Source organism: Leuciscus leuciscus, assembly GCF_965113295.1.
Source record: "Leuciscus leuciscus genome assembly, chromosome: 21".
NCBI lineage: Eukaryota > Metazoa > Chordata > Actinopteri > Cypriniformes > Leuciscidae > Leuciscus > Leuciscus leuciscus.
Window position 1 is genome coordinate 8,446,863 of NC_138745.1, and position 24,229 is coordinate 8,471,091.

Genomic DNA, 24,229 nt, shown 5'->3' on the forward strand with positions numbered 1-24,229 from the left:
TGTGACCTCATAATCTTAAATTAAAATAACTTCCCCTCCATCTTGCAACATCTCTTCTCTAATAGCCGCCCTCGTGCCAGTAAACACGTCACATGAGAAGACAGCAAAAGCAAACAACAACTATTCAACCATCCAATCAATTCCAGATGGACAAAATCAAGTCCTGCCCTACATTTTTTTCTGGTTCAAGAAGGTATTTCATTCCAATAGATGTCACAATAGGGAAGAAAAGACTATCGCAACTTCCATTGCGACTTTAAGGTAAAACCTGTGTATAATATTTCCTGCAGGAACATTTCTGTATCATGAGCGCTGTGTGTCTTAACTAGAGAGAAGAGATGGCTTGTTATCCATGTAATTAACAGATGTTTCCAAATATATTTCAGTATGAGTATAGGTGAGTAGTGAGTACCAATCTACAGACCTTTACACACATCCCTGAGAAATGTGGAAAGGAAAGCCCTGTGCTCAATAACAATCAGTACAAACACCAAAATACTAATACATCCCACATGCAGCAATTCCAAATGATCCTAAACATTATCAGATGTTCCACATAATGGACATGATGTCAAATATCATGTTGTAATGTATTCCATCATGTAATGAAATATAACACAGCAATAATACTGCTAGCAAAATCCTCCATCAGCATATGGCAGGTTGGTGAGCTATCATGATAGATGAAGTTCCTTTCTTTGATGTGCAAGAGTTGCAAACCCATCACTGGCTTTTATATGGTCAGCTAAAATACTCAAGAAGGAGATGTAAAGCATTTTATATAAAAAAACGTTTAGTAAACAGAAAAACGCTGATTTAAGCTCGAGCCACAATTTAACACTGTGAGATTTACAGTTTTTTAATTTACAGTTTTTTTGAGATTCGTTTTTTATTTTTAATAAATTTGCAACGATTTCAAACAATCTTCTTTCACGTTGTCATTATGGGGTATTGTTTGTAGAGTTTTGAGGAAAATAATGAATTTAATCCATTTTGGAATAAGGCTGTAACATAACAAAATGTGAATATTTTCCAGATGCACTGTATGTATTCAAATGACATTTTCACAAATCCTTTCACTTTATCAAACAACAGAGGTTTAATGTGTAAATTAAAACATTGATGAAAAATGTTATGATATTCCTTTAAAACATTTTTGGGGGATAAACTGTATTGAAATTGTCATTATTATTACTTTGAGAAGTACATTCTACTGTATAGACCTTATTCAGAGCAGCGCATGACAGGTACAGTATGAGAGCGAGGTTGTGAGGGATAGACTTACTGTGTTTTCAATGGCATCCGCTGTAAAAAGCTGTATAAATTATTTATAATATATATATATATTTTTGTCTACTACTGAAATTTCTTTGAAAAATGGGTTTGCAGTGTTTTGTCAGCAGAATAATCTATAAGAAACACATGAAATGAAAAACCCACTGAAGAGATGTATGTCTATCCCTCACAGCCTTGCTTTCATTCCCATTAAAAAAATCAAAGATGGTGCTGCTGTGAATAAGGTCTACTCTATAGTAATATATTTTTTAACCGAACTTTTAATTTGGCAGTTTGTAGTGATTATGAAGACCTTTGAGTGGATAATTTAATAAAATGAAATGACTCTCAGAGCAGCTCTTCATGTCCTCATATATACAACACAGTAAATACAATAAATAATTATATAGTAAATTCTGTGATTCTGTCCACATTTTCCACATCCCAGAAATCACAGGGCCCTAACTCTTCAACAGGCTGCATTCAGTTTTCAGTTAGAACTTTAAATATCATTTCTCTAGTTCTTTGGGTTGGTCTTGTTGATTGTAAAGTAAAGGGCAAGACACACATCTGCATAGTGATTAGTTTTACTGAATAATCAATTTAATAAATAATTAGAAACAGTCTCCTGTCTGAGTGATATAACATAACACTTTGTCAGCAGAATGTAGCTCACATGCTCAATTTATTCATAATTGAATGAATCTACTGATTCATAAACATAACTGCACGCTTGATGAGGAAGAGGGCTGTTTGCTCCATTAAACCAAATAGAAAGAAATCAACATCGCATCACAAGGAAAGCAAAATGGAGGAGATCAAACAATCTTGTTAAAAAACTGATGAGTGTAAAAGGACCACGGAAAATAGCGGGCAGGACCCAGGGAAGAAACTGGGAATCTTAGATACCTCTGGGATTCTGGGAAACAGAAATCAATTCTTGATCTAGATTGATCTTAATTAATGTTTACACCAATGTTAAATATCAAGTTTATTTGTGCATTTTTATTAAATTACGTATATAATTATAACCAATTAATAATAAATCAAAACAACTGTGTGTTAAGAATTAATATAGCTAAATATAGTATGGCTAGCGATATGGCTGTCTCTAGTACACACAAGTGTCATTGCCATTGCCATGATTTCACAGCCTGGCTAACTATGATTATCTGACCACAAGCAACAAAGCAAATATAATGGAGCATTATGGATCGTCCAGCTTTGTTTGTTTGACTGACCTTGGTAGTGATGCCAAGAGATGCTCCGTTGTCCAGCAGGATGGATGCCACGTCTTTGTGGCCTTCACGTGCGGCCAGGTGGAGGGGTGTGTATCCAGTTGTGGTGGTGGAATCGGGTGAAGCCCCGTGTTGCAGCAGTTGCTGGATTATGTCCGGTTTTCCCAGACGACTGGATATATGCAGCGGTGTCTGATCGTCCTACACACACATTTAAGATAAGTTACTACTTTTTTTTTTCCCTCTATAGAGGTTGTAAGATGCTACACCTTTTCAATATTTCTTTGCAGGACTGCAGAACTAAATTAAGCGAGGCAACACTTAAAAAAGATTTGGGGCCTTTGGCAGTCTTTCATGTAACCACAAACAAACAAGCAACTGTTTCCTATTAGTATAGATAGACTGCATTGCATTCCACAGCTATTACCCTCCACAGTAGTTTCACCACACTTTCATTACATTGTCTGCGCTTCTAAAGTCTAGCATCATTTTACAAGTACGTTTTATTTACATACTTATATGACAGATGGTACACAGATGGAACTATTGTACTCCATATGATGTGGTTGATATTTAAATAATAATATTATAGACTAGAATTTTTTTTAAAGAAATGAAATGAAATAGAAAACTAATGCTATTCAGTTGCTAATGTGTTCTGGATGGTTGACAGGATGTTGGTATGTGGTTGATAAAGTGTTCTGAGTGGATATAACATGTTGTTATGCACTTGCTAGGTGGTTGTGGGTAGTTGCAAGGGTATAGAGTTCAACAGTTCCCGCCCCCTTTTTCAGAAGCGCTGGTTTCGGAAGTATTTTTTCCATTCATTTTTCCAGTAGGGGTTTTTAAAGTCGTCGGTACATGTTGTCGTCGGCTGTTTGCTCCATTAAACCAAATAGAAAGAAATCAACATCGCATCACAAGGAAAGCAAAATGGAGGAGATCAAACAATCTTGTTAAAAAACTGATGAGTGTAACAGGACCACGGAAAATAGCGGGCAGGACCCACTAAACAGCACAAAGTGGGAATCTTTAGACACCTCTGGGATTCTGGGAAACAGAAACCAATTCTTGATCTAGATTTTTTAAAGTGTTATAAGCCATGAACTAATCGAATTAGCTATGAGGAGAATCACAACACTACAAACTTTGATTTAAAGCAAAAAGGTTTTTAAAAATTGGACAAAATGACAAAGGTACAACACTGTGAACATAACACCTTTAGTAAGGGAAAGAATGAATGGAGTTTTCAGAGTGGTTGTTTTCTGACTCAAGTCAAAAGAGCCCCCTTTCAAGTCTCTCCAAGCTCCCTCATCTAGTGTAAGTCTTTGGGATTTGTTTCACCTGTTTTATCATGCGCCAGATAAAAATTCGAATCACTCAGAATGAAATATAACAGAATAACTCTCCAAAAGTTTGCATGATTTGAGGTTTTAGCCATGTCCGCAGCACAAGCATTGTGGTGCAAACTATATGCTCAACAGCTATGGATTAGGACTTTGTCCTAATCACAAACCCTAAAGAAGGTGTCCACCATATTTTTCAAATTGTTTTTAATGAGAGCGGCGCGTTTTTCATGTCAGCGACTTGTCATGCCGAGCGCACAACCTTTTTTTAGTCGCTGAGAGTTGAAGAATGTTCACCTTTGGGTAAAACACAGCACTCATCACTGTCACTTTTTACCCAATTGTCCAATCACAGTGAAGGTGGGGCGGGACAAATACCACAGATATTCCGTATCACCACATAGCGTCTGAACTGAAAAAAACGCTGCGCCGCCGAAACGCTTTCAAGCGCCTGCAGCAAGGCGTTTTTGGTGGACACACGCCCAAATTTGAGTAACAGTAGCAGCACTTGTCTTTGCAAACACCACTAGTAAAGCAGCACATACCTAGACTCGTATCTCTCACTCACCTTAGCTTTAGCATCCACATCTGCTCCATTCGCCACCAGGAATTTGACCACGTTTGCCTGTCCTGCCCTGGCAGCCATATGGAGCGCCGTCTCTCCCCTCTAAAACACACACAGAGGAAGCTTCAGGAAAAAGGTACTACTGTGTTTGGACAGTAAGCCTTTGTGTGTGTGTACGCAGCCCTTTCATCAGACCAGGCCCCTGTCTTGCTCTCTTTGTTTTGACTGTCTCAATGAGCTGCACCCCAACAAAGCCTAAAGCATGTTTCTACGGTAACAGTGGCTTGCTGTCGGCCCACCGTCTGTCTGATGGGGAAAAGTCGAGCATGATTACAGTCTGACTGTACTCTAATTACAGTAGAGTGAGGAGCTCCAACCTGTGGTCAGACGTATGTTTAAGCACATGGACAGAGGCTGTTATTACCCTAAATGGCTTTATGAAACGGGAGACCAAACCAATGTGGCAAGCAATGACACGTTCCAGAGAGGAACACGGCTGGCTAAAATGTTTTGTTTTTTTCACTTTCAAAAGGAAACTTGTAAAACTGTTTGTTTGGTGCTGGTGGGGTTGGGGACTGCTGTACTCACCACATTCATTGTGTTTGGAGACGCTCCGTGATTTGTCAACTGAGTCACGATATTTTCATGGCCCATAAAAGCGGCCACATGAATCGGTGTGAGTCCAGACTGCCAGAGACACAGAAATATGCAGCTTTGAGGTGCTGGGAACTGCATGCTAAAGCAAATATTACCTCACTTCAAAACGCACATGTTGTTTTTCAAAACAAGAGAAGATTTAATTCTCACTCTATCATCAAATGCTAGACTGCTATGTATGGAAGCTTGTTTCTACCTCAGATTAAAGAGAGTTTAAAACAAAAAATAAAGTCACACTGTAAGAAATAATGTTGCAAACGCAGAAAGGTAAAGTTGCAATTGTGAGATACAGTTAAGTCATGTACTGTACAAGAAAGTGTCACAATTACTACAACTGCATGCAAAGCCACATTGCCAAATACATAACACTGCAAGATTTAGTGACATTGTGAGTTTTAAAGTTGCAATTATAAGAAACTAAGTCGCAAATTTGATATATAAAGTCACGCTGTAAATATAAAATGACATTATGAGGTTTTTATTAAAGTTTCACTGTTGGATCTAAATTTGCAGTAAAGAAAAATACATTTGCAATTGCATAGTATAAAGTAATGTTGCGAGATATAATGCCACAACTGGCAGTAACAATTATGATGCGAAAAGTTGCAAAAGCCTTTTTCTAGGCAAAAAAAAACAATTTCTTCTAAATGTGACTTCATATATAAAGCAAAATAATCACAATAATTAGAAACAAAGTTAATACTGCAAGATTTATAGCCACCTGGCAAGAAATAAAGTAACAACATGACATTTTAAATTACACTGTGGAATTTTTAAAGTTGCAATTATAAGAAACTAAGTCGCAATTTTGATATATAAAGTCACATTGTAAAATATATAAAGTGAAATTGCACTGTTGGATATAAATGTGCAATTATGAGGTATAGAGTTGCAACTGCTTAATATAAAGTCATGTTGTGAGATATAAAGTCACAATTAGCAAATTTAAGTCAAATTTAAATAAAGTTCCAATTGTGAGATATCATTTCTCTATAAGGCGCAAACAGACTTTCATAGCTTTGTAAACGTATTTAACAACAAACATAACATTTTCATTAGAGGTGTAGGAACAATAAAAAAGTAGGAGAGACACTTTATATTTGGCTCATGAATATTAATTAGGTGACACAATGTTCATATATTGCTCATTTGGTAAAATGGGCAGTGGCCATGGTAGGATTACCGCTAACAAATAGCTTGCCTGAAAATTCAACCAATTGGTCTTAAAGTCATTGTTCTTCTCACCAGATACAAGCAAAATAAAACCTTTAAAATAAATAATCATGTCCTGAAAAGTGGGCGAGACAAAAGTCCCTCCAATTATAATGGTTGCTTTGACCCTGGTTTCCAAAGATAACCAACATTTCTTACATTCAGAGATGATTGCTGATTGTTGAACTGTTGATTCAAAGAGACCAAACTGCATAAAGCAAGCTCTGCAAATGTAGATATTAAGAAAAAAATCCAGTGTCTTTCTCTCTCACCTCAGTCACAGCCTGAATGGACGCTCCGTGTTTCAGCAGCAGCTCCATCACTTTAATCCTGTTCTTCTTACAAGCAATGTGAAGTGGTGTAAAACCATTCTACAGAAAAGAAAAGAGATTCTGGTGGTTTTTACTCTAGCTTATTAATGAAAATCGGGTTGCTTTTTGCCCATATCCAGATGACTGAAGAGTTAACAAAGCTTTATTTCCAGACGAATGAAAACACGTGGCTCCCGCGCTGCTCAATGCTTGGCAGACTTGTCTTTCTACAGTTTTCTTTCTTTCTTCCTTTTTTCCTCATAAACTGCAGCGACACGCCCGTTCTGTAACCATTACTTCAGAGCATGACAGTATGCACTGCAGTCTTTGCCAAGAGAGGCTTTTTACAGATCGCCATGGTGCTGTTCAGAAACAAAACTTGTTAAATGTCATGCTCATGTATAAAATTTGGAGGATACCATCTAAGGTGAAAGCCAAAGCGGGAGAAAAAATTATTCTGGGATTTCACAGTTCTAGTAAGCTCTTTTTTTTACCTTATTGACCATATTTAAGTAGAAAATGTTTGGGCTACAACAACATCTGATGCATATTGGATTAAAATTGGAAAGCATTTTCTAATCTGATTGGTGCAAGTTTTTTTTTTTCTATTATTGTGGAATAACATACATTGCCCAGCCAAAAAAAGTGAAGAATCAGTTTCACACATGAACTGGCACCTCTGAGTACAAACCGTAAATTCATTGAAAGTCTTTAAGAGAATTTACAGAGTGCTTGACTCTTGCATTGTCAATACAAGAACTTGACCAAAAATGATACACCTCTTGATGGAAATAATTAAAAGTCAGCTTTACATGTCATTCAGATGATCTCTTCCTGTTTAACTGAAGGGTTCTTGGCCAGAATAAGCAGCAATGCAGACCAGACTGTATGCTGATAGCCAAAGGTCTGGCAATGGGAGACTATGGTTTATTTGACAGGATAAAAAAGACGCTGAACCAGATAGAAGTCTGCGGGACCCGACGCAACTGAGTGAAGCGTGGGACACATTTTGAATTGCTGAGTGGGAAGATACTTGTGGGATCCCAGCAATATATAAACTAAAAATAAAATAAAAGTTAAGGTACAGAAGGTTATTCGTCTATCGCACAAAAAATAAAAGTTTTACAGGGGCAGGGTTGGATATTCTCAAAGCATTGGATATTCTCAAAGTTTTTCGGTTGTATGCGTCCTTCCTTTTGCCAGCTGCAACAAATACAACAAGGTGAGGACAGAAGCATTGAGTGTGGGAATTGGAAAATAGCATATAACACTGGAATTGGACAAAAAAACAACAACTAATAAATCTCTATTTGCTGCATTTTGCAGTCATGAGTGGGACATAACATAAGAGTTGCAGGAAGGAGAAGGAAGAAATAAAGAAGAAATAACTTATTTTTAGCAGAAGTGGGTGGGAACAGAATAGAATCTTGCAGAAGCGGGACTGAAAAATCAATCCTGAGCAAACCTTCTAGATTCAGCAACGTCCTACTTGTTAACGCAAGACTCACCAGCGCTTTGGCATTAGGATTGGCCCTCTTGTCCACAAGGACCTTGGCAACTTTGTAGTGTCCGCAGTGTGCAGCGACATGCAGGGCTGTTAGGTAATCGTTGGTGACATCGTCCACGGGCACGTCATGATGAAGTAAGAGCTGAACACAGTTCAGATGATCTCCTTGTGTGGCCATGTGCAGCGGCGACAGGCCATTCTGTTAAAACATACACACACCAGTTTAGGTTATGAAGAAATTAAACTGAACTGAAGAACTTTCAATACTCTATTCTTTATTTTTACCCATCATCTCGCAGGAATCACAGATGGCTCACATCTAAAACAGTTTTATCTTTCTAAGAATTCAGAGAAGAAAAAGTAAACTTTTAAAATCTAATAGAGCCATAATCCCCTCCTCAAAAAGGACATCTGGGGTAAAAGAACAGTGAGAGGCTATTTATACGTCACTATTTGTACTAAAACAATTGCTCCATTGAGACATTAATCGGCTGGGATATTATCTAATTTGGCAAGGAGTCTGTGACCATGTTTTGCTTTACTTTCAGATTCCAGGAAAGTGTTCAGTGATGCAATGGAAAAATAAAAGAAAAAAAATGATTATGTCACATCTGCATTTGCTTAAAGTAATAGTTCACTCAAAAATGATGTCATTTACTTGCCGTCACATCATTCCAAACCCATATAACCTTTTCCATAACACAGAAAAGTTGGTTAAAAAAACTGGGGTTTAAAAGGCAATTAATATTATGATATTACAGATTTGACTGCACTAACACTCCGCATCGGATGAGAACAAAGCTTGAATTGAGCTGGATAATGACACTATAGTCTTCTGTAGAGCTGCTTATAACTAAATTGAACTTGGCACTATTATTGAATCAACTGAATCAACACTGAACTGACTTGAGCTGAATAATGACACTATTGTCTTCTGTAGAGCTGCTTTATAGTTGAATTGAGTTTGTTTCATAACTGATGAACTCTGTAACACTGAACTCCAACACAAGGAGATGTTAAGCAGAATGTCCAGGTTGTCAATTTCAAAATATGAAAAAGAGCAGCATGAACATTCTTGAAAATACTGTATATTCTTTTGTGTTCTTCAGAAGAAAGAAAATCATTCAGTTTTGGTACGACATGGGGTAAGTAAATTATGACAGAAAATGCATTTTAGGGGGAACTATCCTTTTAAAGGCAGAACAACATATCTAACCTTTGTCTTCGAGAGGATTGGTGCTCCGCGATCTAGTAACATCTCAACTACTTGCTCATGACCGCTCCTCGCTCCACAGTGTAAAGGTGTCAGGCCGTCCTGAAGATATGAAAACAAACACACATATATTACACACACTGCCTCACTGGCAGGTGCCAGAATCTACAAACGTCAGCCATCACTGATATTACATCCCCTCCCAATACTAAACACGTGCCAATATGTCAAAAACACAATGAGAGACAGCGTTCCACTACTGCAGACGGAGGTGAGCGCAACATCTGCATGCAATTTTTCTTCGACAGTGGTGCCAAACACATGTAACCTGAGGACAGCAGTTGTTATCATTTATAAGAATCAAACAGCATGTATCCCTGAATTATTCTCGCCAATAAATTCCCTGTTCATCTTGAAAAGCATCTTGTGCTTCTAAGAGAGCAGCTGAAACTAGCCACAAATGAACTGCAATTGAATTACTTTCCTCTGAAATGTGATATGCAATTAGTTTATAAATTACAGCTTTTCTTAAGTTTTTCTTAACCATACAATGCACACATGACATTGTGCAATAAAGGCAATGGGAAAAACATGTGCTCACTTCCTCTGAAGAGTTAAATATAGAGCTGGAAAAGAAAGACAGTCTGTTTGGTTCGACTGCTTGCGGCACTGACCTTGGTTCTGGCGTCAATTCGGGCCCCTCTCTCCAGCAGCAGCCTGACCATGTTGGCATTTCCTCTCTTCGATGCCACATGGAGAGGCGTGATGTCATTCTGTCGCAATTAAATAACAAAACTAATTGTCAGACGGAGACGCACAATCAAGTTATAAAGAACAAGATTCATAACATGCAATGTAAATAAATAATTCATTGGTTCTGCGTGAATGTATAATAACTGTTATTTCCCTTCTTGGTATCCTTGCAGGGATTTCATGAGAAAGCTTTCTGGTTTACCACCTTTTCATTATCATGGTTATAGGGCTAACGCTAAAAGCATATTGGCTTAATGATGCAATTTAACGACAGGAAATAAGAACACAAAATTGCTGAAATGAACTCTTAAATTACACAGAAAATGTTTAGTATTCATTGAAAAGTCAATAGATTTTAGAAATCACTCAAGGGGCAGGAAACTCTTCTGTTTCTGATAACAGTATCCATAATGAGTGTATACAGTATGTCTCCATAATGAGAATATATAAAAATATTGGATTACCTGGCCTATATTTAAAATGTTGTATCATGAGCATTAATTATACAGTTGTTGTTGTTGTTTTTTTGTTTTTTTTTAAATGCAAGCCCATGATATGCAAACTGATTTGCAATCCACAGAGCTTTTTATTAACCAACAGCATGCGATTGATGCTTTCAACAAACATTATTTTATTGTTCTAATCATGTAGAATATGGTCATGCAAAATAAGGTATAAATATGTGCTTTATAAGAATTAATAAACAGCCAATATCCTAGTAATATGCATGCTAATAAGCAACTAGTTAATAGTGAGAATTGGACCTTAAACTAAAGTGTTACCATTTATTTATTTATTTAACAGTAAGAATTTGTAATTCTGTTTCCTTTGCATACAGGTTGGTTTTTATTGTGTCTTAATTTGTCTGCTTCTGTGACAAAATGTTGTCGGTGGAATTTGAGCATGATATCAGGTCAAACAATACGTGTTCCATCTTAGAGCTTTTTAATAATGTTGCACATATAAGAGATTCTGTCTGTAGCTGCGAACATTGCACAGATGAAGTGCACAGCGTCACACTGCATACGGAAGTATTGGGCTATACCACCCTCTAGTGATGGCTCACAAAATCCCTAACTTACCATGATGCACTGCTTTTTATAAAGAATAAAGGACCCCAATAAAGCTTGTCTGCGTGTACCATTGAATTTTTAAATACACAACAGCAAATGCTTTGACACTAATGGATGTAGTATATTTGGAGATGGAGATGTGGATGTCAGATCTGTGGGATAAACATTTTCTTCATGTCAGGGTCAAAGAGCTGCAGAGAGACACTGGTTTACATTGTCTAAACCAGTTTAGGGTCAATCTGTGTATGCAGTGCCAAGAAGGTTGTTTGGATCAAGTGTTTTGCATCAGGAGTTTTTTTGCAATATGTTTATTGTTCTGAAGGTAACATTGGTTGAGTTTAAGCAGCTGATCATACAACAGTTATTTCCAGTCCTCTAATTTGTTTAGCTGAAAGGTTTTCTGAGAGTGCTGTAATATGATCCAACAGTACAGGGACGCTTCACTGTTTGTATCGCACTTGTCAGTGTTCAAGGCATTCCAGGTCAGAGTATGTGTGTGTGTGTTTTTTTTTTTGTGTTTTTTTTTTGTTTACAATTAGCATTACCATTCACTACTGTTTAATGTTTTTGAAAGAAAACTTTTATAATCACCAAGGTGCATTTATTTGATCCAAAAATACAATAAAAAGTAATATTATGAAATATTATTATAATTCAAAATAACTGTTTTGTATTTAAATATTGTCACATGTATGATCTGTTTTGGTTTTGTTCTAGATCCTGTTTCCTTTGTTCTCATTTTCCCGCCACTGGTTTGTTTGTTAGTTAGTTCCCCACACCTGTTATGTTAGTTAGTTAGTTCCCCACACTGTTTTGTTAGTTAGTTAGTTCCCCACACCTGTTTTGTTTGTTAGTTAGTTCCCCACACCTGTTTTGTTTGTTAGTTAGTTCCCCACACCTGTTTTGTTTGTTAGTTAGTTGCCCACACCTGTTTTGTTTCTACATTGATTACCATAGTTCTTTGTCCTATATTGCTTAAGTTGCAGTGGTTGTGCTATTTGTTGTTGCCAAGATATCTCCTGTGTGTTTCCTTGTTTGGATTTACCATCAAAAGTCTATTTTGTATGCTACTTCAGCATTGTGCGCTCATTACAGCAACTACTCATTACAGAATACAAGACCCTCTAAACGAGTCAAGTTTAAACTCTCCTCCACCCCGAACAGATGCAGGAAGGGCTGGGTGCTCCAGCATGGTGGCATCACCCTCACCAGCCCCGCTCCGAACACAGAGTACAGCCAGCCACCATCCCGATGCACGGATTCGATGCCAGAGCCCACCGCAAATGGAGGATTTGAGCCTGACATGATAAACGAGCCGAAGCCTACTACAAGGATGGAGTCATACATAGCCCCGGAGTCTGAGCCTTGCAAGATGTCTGACCAGGTGTGTGAGCCGGCAACAATGTCTGTAAATGTGATAGCCTTCTTGGAGTACGAGGTAATGGAGGAAGACTCTGCCCATACTCCCACTGCCGAAGGTAAGCTGTTTTCTTCTGGATATTTTGAGAATATGGATAAGGAAATTTCCCTGTTTCTCCCACCCAGCATGAACTCTCCAGTGCCCCCACTGGTCCAGCCCAGCATGAACTCTCCTGTGCCCCTGCTGGTCTCGCCCAGGTCAGAGTCTCTTCTGCTCCCAGAATTCCCTTCCAACCTCACTCTCTCGCCTCCTCATCCAAAACCAGCCAGCTCCTCAGCCATGCCTATCCTGGTTACCTTCACCCAATCGACTTCTCTGTGTGAATCAGCTTCAGGTCCTCCAGTCTCCAGCTTTGCCCTGTCAAGGGGCTTCCCCAGCTCTTCCTCCAGCCACTGTTCCCATTACTCCACTTTGACCCGTCGCCCTGACTCTTCCGCCTTGGCTCCTTCCTCCCTCAGCTCCACCCGGGACCATCGTCCCTCCGGCCTCACCTAGGTCAGACGTCGCCTCGCCTGCACCACGGACTTGGCTGCTGCGCTTCGTCTCTCCACCCCTACGGCTCCGTCTGGCTATGCCCTCTCTCCGGCTCCTAGTTGGCCAGCTGGTACACTGGTTCCACCTCGGGGGGTCGACAATACAGCTCCGTCACGGCCTCCGAAGCCTGCGGTGCTGTGCTGGTCCACCTGCTTTACGTCTCCACTCTGGGCTCTCTCTCCACCGGCTCCATCTCGACCCCGTCGTACCCATGGCATCGTCGAGGAAATCTCCACTATTGCTCCTTCCTCCCTTTATTCTAGTTCCTGTTTCCTTTGTTCTCATTTTCTCAATGGTTTGTTTCTATGGTTGCTAATTAGTTCCCCACACCTGTTCTGTTTCTACATTGATCACCCTGTTTGTATATAAGCTCTGAGTTCTCCTTAGTTCTTTGTCCTGTGTTGTTTTTGAAGTGGTTGTGCTACTTGTTGTTGCTATTTGTTGTTGCCATTTTAAATGTATATTTTTATCAATAGATCATCATTGACCCTATTAATGTTTAGGATTTAAAAAGAGGATTTATTTAAACACATACTTCAAAACTTTCATTAAGTATCACGTAAATATATAACAAAATACCTTTTGGGAGCAATTTCAGTCCATGCTTTAAATATGACATAAAATGATTTTCCTCAAGGAAAAAAAGAGAGAATGACCCTGTTCTGACCCTAGTCCAGTTCATGAACCATTCATATCCATCCACTCCACTCTTACAGAAAACTACAGCTGGATTTTTTGTCCTTACCCTTGCCTGGAAGTCTACAGCAGCCCCACGGTTCAGGAGCAGGGTCGCTACATTGATGTTACCATAGTGAGCTGCTATGTGGAGAGGGGTGAAGCCACTCTGGAGAGGGACAGAGACGAATAAAGTACAGGGGTCAAAAATGTCACATACAGAACTCTAAAGGCCTTGACCTCACGTTACCTGACCTGACCTGACCTCATCCTCTATATGAAAAGACGACACCAGGACAGGTGTGGTGCAGTAAATCTCTGACAGATCTACACAGATGACCTTAGCACAACACTGAGGGAAGACACATCCTTCACTTGTTCCCTCACACCAACTCAATCCAAGTGATCAATTATTTTGCTTTGGGATGAACATTAAGTTTACTTTAAACTCTCTGTTTATAAACTATACTGTAGTTGCAATAGATGGAAGGGGTTTTTCCATTTTAAAGGATGTGCTTTCCTCAGATGTATGATACCTCTATGACAGCAACCTTCAGCCAACAGTTGAATTTACATACACAAAAGCTTTTGTGAAGGTGGACCCATGACGTCAAGTGTGCAAACATGCATACAGTGCACTGCATTAAACAATGTGCTTCCTTACCTAACTATTATCATAAATACAGTTTACATTATTTTAATATCTTATATCTTATATTATTTATATCTTAAGTTTAAAGTTTAAAGAATTGGCTGTACATTCTATTGAGTTATAGCGTATATAGCACACATCTTTTTTAATAGTATGCCACTGTACATTTGACAGTGCATTTGAGCTGTAGATGAACATCAGACTATTATTCCCAGTGTTGTCAGTGGTTAATACAGTATATAAGTTACATGTCATGCAGTGCAATCCAAGGCTGTTAAGTTGAAGGACAGCTGGAACATATCTGGAAGCCATGCTGACTGTGAAGAGAAGAGAAGAGAAGAGAAGAGAAGAGAAGAGAAGAGAAGAGAAGAGAAGAGAAGAGAAGAGAAGAGAAGAGAAGAGAAGAGAAGAGAAGAGAAGAGAAGAGAAGAGAAGAGAAGAGAAGAGAAGAGAAGAGAAAGAGAAGAGAAGCTCTTTCTGCTGGCACCTGTTAGGAGGGGAATGTCATGCATGAGACAGGACGAGTGCTCTGCAGCTGAGGGTCTGACTTCACCCTCCATTCATCTGCAGGACAGAAGATATCTAGGTTTTGATCTAAGAGGGCACTTAGATTTATAATTTAAAGAAATTGAAGCATAATGCATATTCAGACATATTCCAATGCAAACTGGTTTTAACACTAGTATAAAAAGGTAATGCAGACCGAGCTGGTCACTAGAAAAATGTTGTGTTTTGGATACTGATGTGCAGGTTTCTTCACTACATTAACCACCAAGGCTACCTTGTCCCAACAGCTTTACTAGATAAGTAACCACTTGACTTATCTAGTTTATCAGTAAGACCAGAACTAAACCGGCATAAACCAGCTGGACCAGTATGGACATTCATACTGGTCTAAGCTTGTCTTTTAAGCAGGTAGCTGATTTTACATTGTTGCTGGGGCAAACTATCCTAATTTAACATCCAGAACATGCAGGCCAATGGAAGGTTGACTTCTTGGGCAGGACTATCTGTGCAACAAATATCAAATGTCAAGAGTGTTCTAAAAGAGCTATTCCATTTGGTGCCACTAGTGGCACACAAATTACATACTTCACTTCACATGTCAAAAAACCCAAAACACAACCCTCCTTTTATTGAAAATAATTTTTTTATGATACCAGTTCTCTCAGCTGCAGACCTCGACCGGTTAACCTGAACGTTTCCTCTCCATGCTAGTTTTCTGTTGCCCGTTAGTAATCAAAGTGCCATTTTACTGAGACAAAAAAGCAATGAGCAGGGGCTGGAGGGGATGGGGCGGCAGCAACAGCAGCAGCGTGATATGGGCGCTTTGTGAGGTGTGTAGCATTAGTGAGTGTATACCTCTGTCGTTCTATTCACCATCATCTAGAGAGACCACCAGAGCAGGAGGAGAGAGAATGGTCTGATTAGTGTTCACAAAGTCACAATGGGAGCACCAAGCTGTACGGTGGCTACATGGTGAGGGAGAGCAACAAACCACACATCACACGACACCACGAGGGCTTAACTGGATGGTGCATCCTCTAAAGTCTACGGTTTAACTGTTTGGGATTTTCCTTAAACTGACTTGTGATTGAAGACGATTGTAAATTCATTTACAATGAGCATCTCCCATCATGCAACATTGAATTATGTTAGCCACCACAAAGTCTGTTTAGACGTGTATTTTTTTGCGTTGCGTTAATTCCAAAATATGACAATCATCCTATGTGTTTGAATGGAAAGCACCATCAAGTTCTAAATGTAAACTGACGGAAAGACTTGGTTGTAAATGGATGGAGGTACCTTGGATTCAACATCTGCATTGTGGTCATTCTGCAGAAGCAACACTGCTGCTTTGGTGTCGTCTTTACGGGCGGCGATGTGCAGGGCGGGTAGTCGCACCTTCCCCTTGGTGTCGTTCTCCAGGAGCAGAGATACCACCTGATCATGACCTTGCTGAAGAGCTACGGCCAGTGGAGTAAAACCATCCTACAAACACAAAACAAGAATACTTGAGTAGCCCAAATTTATGTAACTCTTAAAAGGTACACTTGGTACAACTCTCTTTATCAACAACTTTACAACATAAAGTTTCTTCCATTTTCTTGCAGAGGAAGTTTTTACATCGGAAATGATTCAGCATGCTCTTTTACAGGGGTGGGCAGCGGTAGCAACATCAAAATCACTGATGGTAAGAAAAAAGTCCTAAAACAGAGGTGTCCAATCCTGCTCCTGGAAAGCCACTTTCCTGCAGACTTTAGCTAAACTCTGCTGGAAGTTGGTCCACCAGGAGCAGGATTGGACACCCCTGTTCTACAAGATGAATATCCAACAAAAAAATATATACTGTAGTCTGAGCAAAAAATAGCATATCTGCAGCCACAGTAGATGCACTTTCATTATTTTGTTCACAGACGTTATAAGCACTCAAGGATAAATGACAGAAGCTAGGAAATGTCTTGATTCTAATTAAGGGAAGGGCAACTCTTGTCCTCTTGGTCCACTTTCCTGCACAGCTTAGCTCCAACATAGATCAAACCTGTAGCTGTCTAGTAATCATGAAGACCTTAGACCTTGATTAGCTTGTTCAGGTATGTTTGATTAGGGTTGGAGAAGCTAAACTCTGCAGGAAAGTGGACCTAAGCCCTATTCGGACTGGATTAGTTTAACATGGAGAGGTGGGGTAAAGTAATTATTACCAGAGCTTCTCGGTGATTTTATTCCAGTCCGAATGTGCCATCTCAGTAATCATTACGGACAATGTCAGTAAAGATTACGGCAACTTTTACCTTCTGTAATAAGGTCCGGAAAAATTACCTCAGGTAATACTAATCCCGTGCGAATAGACCCGCTGTAAATATGTACGGAAAAATTCTGTCATTTCCTGTTTAAAAGTAGTTTTCCGCATTTTTTCAAGTATGGAGGCCCTTGAAAAAGCATTCAGTTGCGTTCTAGATGGTGAAACAAGTCTGTAAATCAAGTTAGCGAATCAAGTCTGTAAATCAACATTACTCCACCTAACCTTGTAAAACTAATCCCGTCCGAATAGGGCTCTAGAGGGCCAGAGTTGCCCAGCCCTGTTCTAACTAGATAGACCGGGGTAGCCAACTCTGCTCCTGGAGGGCTACCTTCCTGCAGACTTCAGCTACAACCCTGCTCAAACACATTTATTTTCAACTAATCCTGAACACCTTGATTATGTGTGTTTGATTAGGGTTGGAGCTAAACTCAGCAAGATGGTAGCCCTCCAGGAGAAGGGTTTGCTACCCTTTGGACAGACGTTAATAGATGATGATTTTTTACTATACTAGCACAGCTGAGGTAGTTTGACTTCATTAACAGCATCACAGTTCCATATCGTGTTTTTAGCTACAGTAGTAACAGCAGAGTTTTAAAACTTGGTGGTGTAAAGAAGTAGTTCCACATACAAGAGTGTTTTAAGAATAAAAATCTTGAGCATGTCTTTAGATCCATGAACACACACATGTGCAACCATTCTTGCAAATTGTTGCATTCAACTGAAACTGAAAATTTGTAGAATGGCATTACAATCACAAAACAAAATAGAATTTTGTTCTGCACGGTAATCATGGTACAGTATAAGCGCAATAACTACACCAGACTCCTTGTGTGTGCATTATATTTCTACAGTTCTTCATCAATTATTCCTTACTTGGTAAATAATGGGCCTGAGTATTGACAAAAAACTCACAATACAATACACATTGTCATACATGATTGAATACATTGTGTTGTATCACAATATCAGAATCGGTGGGATCAGACAGAATCTCTCTTGTGTGGAAACCCTTATTAAAAAATAGCATTTTCAGAGTTTATGTTTTTAGATGAGCCGCTTCTAAATTAATTTAACTGTAGGAAATATCAACAAACACCTAAATAAAAAGAAAATATTCATATTTCATTCAAGAATATAACATATCAATCATATAGTGAGAAAAAAATACACAGTATATGAATATATGATTGTTTTGATTGAAGCACACTTTTAGAAAATGACAGAATGTTTAATAAAAGCAACATAAAAAAAAGTTAATTGTAAAAGAGCAGCTTGACATCAAAATGCTGTAATGTATCTTTTTGTGGTTCAAGTCTGAATTTCAGACAGACCTTCATTCACACCAACATGGATCATTAACATGCAAACAGCTCTTCAAACATGGAAATGTTCTTTGATGCATAATCACTGTCTGAGAGACACAAGGGCCTTGTACATTCTCAAGGACAGTGACGTCTGGCACCCTGCTCTGTCATGCAGGCGCACACACACCACACACACACTTCAAGCCGGGCATTCAATACCCTCACTGCGCAACTAGTGTCTGCCTGCTGCCTTGAAAAGGACAGCAAGGTCACTGGGTATTCTGAGTCAGGTTTTTATATGTATCATCACTAGATGGACCTATAAGTATGATGCTTCATATACAGTGCTGGGAATTGCAGTGAGGTAAGTGATGAATCGATAGGAACAGAAGGTTTTGCTCACCTCTGTGGCAATACTCTGGCTGGATCCGTTATCCAGGAGGAATTTGACGACATCCAGGTGGTTCTCCTGGGCAGCCATGTAGAGTGGTGTGAAGCCATTCTGTAGGAACAAGGGCATACTTAGAAATGTCTACGCTTATCCATGATTAAAATACAAGATAAGACCACAGCACATACAGTTGCCTCATCTGCAGGATTGTACTGCAGTGATGATGATCTTTTTAACAACTGTCTTTTTTTAAATTCAACTGAAAATGTGAATTAAATTGGCCACACCCATAGGCAGTTGAATTGGAATGAAAGGAAGAGGAAATGCAGTCTTAAAATAAATAAATTCAAACACAAATGTTTTACCATTTATTTTGACAAATTGTTAAGTTTGATTTTTTCATTTATTTATTTTCTGCAGTGATCTTTTAGAAAAATCTTCTAAAAAAATATTGTATTCAGTGTAGGCCTGGGTATTAGCACTAAATACATAACATAGCCAAAATGAGTCAACTAAAATGTGTTTTTCTCCTGGGGACAGAATGTGGAAACGGAGAAGCTGAACACACATTGCCGGATGAAGCTTCAGCCTCTAGGTGGGTATACGAATTAAGGGTGATTATAGGTCGAGTGTCAATTGTCCATTTTGGTGATAGGTGGCGGCAATGTACTTATGTATCTTCGATCAGCCATAAAACAAGAAGAAGATGAATACTTATAAATGTGGGGTGCACATATAAACATACCTGCAAAAAGAATACCCTTGCGAAAATATACTGTTCTAGCAACCCTGTGTAGCAAACTTCTTGTAAACCTTTAGCAATTCAAAATCAGCCTCCTCATTCATAAAGTGTCCCTATTTTAAGCACTGCAGTGTGAGAAAGCAGAACCAGGCTGCACTTGTGATAAGTTCTTGAGATAAAACAAAGTCTGTCTCTACTCTCTCTCGCACACGTATGCATGTGTTTAATTTTGGACTCCCTGAGGGTAGTTTCAGTGACAAGGCAAAAACGCACATACTAAAACTATCATCCATACCAGCTCTCAAATCCCAACAGCTTCTCCTCAAAATGGAGACATAAGTAGGTTATACTTAATGCAGCACTCCTAAATTCTTTTTAAGCTATTTGAGCACAAACTGGGAACTTGAGTATCTGAACTTCACTCAAATTTCATAATACAACGCATTGCTAGCGCATGTCACATTATTAGCATAAATTACTTTTATGATTTTTTCTCTCCTTCAGATCAAACACTGTTATTGCTAAGCAACAGTTTGTAGACAATCAAGCTTAACAAGTTAGTCAAGGTCAGTTGTGTGCATGGTGTAGTTGTGTACCTTATACTGGTGCAATCATTCAAAACTCCTCATTGTTTTTCTTATAAATTATATAATCTGAATAAGTTATCATTTTCAATGTAGTTAGCTACTTTTTGTTTTCTTTTCAAAGGTTAAATTTTTTGGTGATGCTAATTATGTAGATAACCATAAGTTATGGTAGCATAGTTATTAGTATAGGCCCAGATATAATCTGCTAACATTTTTCAGAAATTCTGCCATGATTTTGTTGGAAAATTTACTACTTTACAGTTTGTAGCTAACTTTTTTTTATTACATTTTTTACGGTAGCTACAGTAAATTACTTTAAATTACAAGTAGCTTTTAACTTGGCAAGCTACTGTACTGTTTCAAACTATCTTCACAAACACTAGGATTTTTGAAGGTAACAAGTACTACATTTTGTTACCAGAATAGTCTCAAACCCCCCATGGAAGAAATCCAAATTTTTGGAGACTCATGTGACATTGCTGCTGTAAATTTTCTGCTGAATGATTTATTTATTGGTTGCACGCCAGTCTGTTATTGTAGAGACACCGACATTTTCAAAACAAACTGTGATTGGTTCCTGTAAATGTTAGTCAGAAGGCCCCTTGGCCAGTAAAAGTCTGGCTACACATGAGTGCAGCACAGTAACGCAATCACAAGCTTACAATGGGTTGGCCAAGTGTTTTAAACTTATAGGCCACTCATCACATGTCAAGTGCTGACTGTACCTGAGACTGGGAGTTGATATTTGCTCCATTAGTCACGAGTTCCTTAACGACATCCAACTGTCCAGCGAGTGATGCTATGTGCAGAGCGGTGTTTCCTTTCTAGAATCAGAAGAACACAACAGAGCAGGTTGACTCAGTGTTAACAGTGACCCAATGTTTTTTCATACACCAGCTGTCTTTTGGAATGCTTCTTCACTATTTCTGTCTCTGTTACAGTACATAATAACACTTTGAAGAATACACTTTTAAGATGGGAGAGTTTCAAAAAACCTACAGTTTTATACAGAAATATTCCTCTTGAAGATACTTTACATGAATGAGCAGATCCAGCCCTTGGTAGAGGCTCAAAGTCAACCTGAACATCAGGCAACAGTGACTTTGAAGACATGCTGATGCAGCAAAGTAATGTATATGAAGTCATGAAGTCAACTGAGTAACACACTTGTCATCTTTAATTCATAATGCTCAGCCTTCTACACTACTGCTGACATTTTTAGTTGTGTGTCATAGTATCCGATCTGGTGATGTGGGTGTTACCTTTGTTGCCGCATCCACAGTGGCACCAAGTTTAAGAAGCTCAGCCACAACCTCCACATGGCCTTCTTTAGATGCTAGATGAAGAGCGTTCAACCCATTCTGCATCCAGAGAAACATATATTTGTATGCTGTTCATGTACATGATTTAGGATCAATATAAGGTATATCAGAGACAGAATATGTCATTTAAAGGTTTATGACTTTAAATAAGGGCAACACAACTTTGGAAAGTCTTGAGGGCTCCACTCCTAGTTTTGATCATTAAAAATAAAATAAAATTGTATTAAGAAACCTGATTTTTCAGCATCATTAGCCCAGTCTTCAGTGTCACATGATCCTTCAGAAATCATACTGATAATTTGGTGATCAAGAAACATTTCTTCTTATTAATAGTTGTAATGCTTAATATTTTTGTGGAAACCTTGATAGATTTTTTTTTTTCAGGATTCTTTGATGACTAGAAGTTCAAAGAAGAACCATTTATTTGAGATATAATTTTTTCTTTAACATTATAAATGTATTTACTGTCAATTTTGATCAATTTAAAGCATCCTTGCTGAATAAAATAATTTATTTATTTTCAAACTAATTTCTTATTGACCCCAAACTTTTGAATTGTAGTGTACAATCATATTTATGATGTCAAATATCAAATTCAAATGTTAATTTTACAAAAAAGGAAGATGTATGACCTGGTTGCAGATGTTGATGTCCACGCCTGACTTTAAGTATTCGAGGGCTTTCTCGATGTTTCCAGCCCGAGCCGCTCTGAGGTAACTGGCATTACTGTCAGTCTGAAAGAGAGAGAAATAACAATCAGATCGTCTTCTTCACAAACCCTCACTGATAAAGAGGAACCAAATAACACCATATGCTGACACTTCCAATTTTCAAGAGGGAGAAATAAGTCCTCGAAAAAGAACAGATAACAAAATCCAATCTATAGCATCTTTACTGCATTGAAGCAAAAACCAAAAAGGCAAAAGAAAGAGATGTGGATATTGATGGACATGGCAGTGCCCTAGCACCCAGATTTCCACTCACATCTTTTTCAGTAAATCTAACTCTAAAAAATGAACTGTTGTTTTGCCCATATATCAAGTGCTTTGTGAAACAGAAGTGAAGTGCAGCTCAGATCTCTAAACAAATGGCTGATCGTGCAGCAGGACATTGCCAAGATTCCCGCTGTCTCTCCTGTGTCTGATTATGAGCTATATGACATTTGTAATAAAACACAAATAAACTGTGGATAAACTGGCTGTAGTTATGTAAAAGAGGGCCTGAGAAAGAAAAGAAAGGAAATGTCACAGAGCTTGAAGCAGTGTTGCCCTGAGAGCGGATTCCAGAGGCATTCATACTGGAAGTGAATATAGCATGAGGAGCAGTAATGGATGTATTCATCCTGGAAGAGTGAAGACTTCATAAACCTGAATATGCAAACTGGGATTACAAGAGTGTGCTGGTCTTTTCCATCCTCATCAACACAATTAAAAAAAAAAAATTTATTTTGGAAATGTGGTTTTGCAGGTGCATTTGGTGAACCAGTAAATTGTTACAAAATGCTTTAGTTTTACTCAACAATGCAATTTTGACCCGATGTGACTTAATTTCAGGAATATATATATATATGCTTATTTATTTGAGTGTTTTTAGAACCATTGTGATATTATTTTCATGGCAATTGAGCTAAAATTCAGTATAGCAAATATTACCCAAATATGTCATATGTACTTAAACAACTGTACTATATAATTTGTTTTTTTTTGTTTGTTTGTTTAAAAAAAATTTAAAAAATATTTTTTGCAGTACAATAATGAGAATTTGAGGGGGAAATATTCTTGAAAACAATGAATGGAAATAAATAAATAGATTGTTTGACTGTATGAAAATACAGTTTCTTATCTATTTCTTTGATTTTGGGGTGATATTTTCTCTGGACATTTCTTGACAGTTTTTGTGAGATTCTAATAAAACATGAAATAATAATTAAGATGTTTAATGTGCATGGTAGCCTATATCATGAAAAAAAACAATCACCAAAACAATCCATGTGACCATTCAACCACATGCTAATTCCAACATTATGTGTTAGCTGTAATGAAAATAGCATTTACCCACAACAGTGCAATGCCAGACATACTCCTCATACATGCTTTACATGCTTTAGTGTGTTGGTTCTGTCTGTGCAGTTCTATATTAACAGGTCTCAGTGCCTGAAACACTAAAACATTATTATTCTGAATATGAGAGAGAGAGAGAGAGAGAGAGAGAGAGAGAGAGAGAGAGAGAGAGAGAGAGGGTGTGTCTGCCGTTGCTGCAGTGCTGTACTCCTGACACACCCCGACACACACATGAAAACACACTATCTGCATCTGAATCCTTTCACACACAACCATGACTGAAACTGGGGATCAATTTTCAAAACCTTCATGTTCATATGAAATAATAAGCAAGTCTGAATTCGCAGTATTCATAAAACAGTAGGTGAAAAGTACCCAGATTACCTACTATATCACATAATAATCACAACATGGGGGATTTAGTATGTGCCTAGAAGTCATTCCTACTGCACATTCCTACTTTTGTAATGGTCACAAAGTATGTTCTTCATTAAATGTAGTCCCTACTCAGGCAGTATGTGATTTGGGATGGATCTTGTATCTCTGTTGCTCTATCAAATCTGTTGCTGTTTGTTTGAACATCATAGCA

General features: G+C 38.3%; 1 protein-coding gene across 33 annotated transcripts in view; it reads right to left on the bottom strand.

Annotated features, from left to right (window-relative positions):
* The window catches only part of ank3b (ankyrin 3b), a gene marked incomplete at its 3' end in the record, with an annotated part of 169,839 nt that overhangs the window by 55,367 nt on the left and 90,243 nt on the right, over positions 1-24,229 (bottom strand). For 23 of the 33 annotated variants that reach the window (XM_082151467.1, XM_082151455.1, XM_082151463.1 and 20 more), the window contains exons 2-15: positions 22,213-22,314; positions 21,521-21,619; positions 20,984-21,082; positions 18,942-19,040; positions 16,238-16,423; positions 15,794-15,817; positions 13,850-13,948; positions 9,999-10,097; positions 9,328-9,426; positions 8,113-8,310; positions 6,566-6,664; positions 5,013-5,111; positions 4,428-4,526; positions 2,517-2,714 (exon numbers count right to left, since the gene is read on the bottom strand). In XM_082151467.1, coding sequence (XP_082007593.1) covers positions 2,517-2,714; positions 4,428-4,526; positions 5,013-5,111; positions 6,566-6,664; positions 8,113-8,310; positions 9,328-9,426; positions 9,999-10,097; positions 13,850-13,948; positions 15,794-15,817; positions 16,238-16,423; positions 18,942-19,040; positions 20,984-21,082; positions 21,521-21,619; positions 22,213-22,314 — 1,599 coding nt within the window. The remainder of the gene's footprint in view (positions 1-2,516; positions 2,715-4,427; positions 4,527-5,012; positions 5,112-6,565; positions 6,665-8,112; positions 8,311-9,327; positions 9,427-9,998; positions 10,098-13,849; positions 13,949-15,793; positions 15,818-16,237; positions 16,424-18,941; positions 19,041-20,983; positions 21,083-21,520; positions 21,620-22,212; positions 22,315-24,229) is intronic. The other 10 variants (XM_082151441.1, XM_082151458.1, XM_082151443.1 and 7 more) reach the window with 2 other exon arrangements.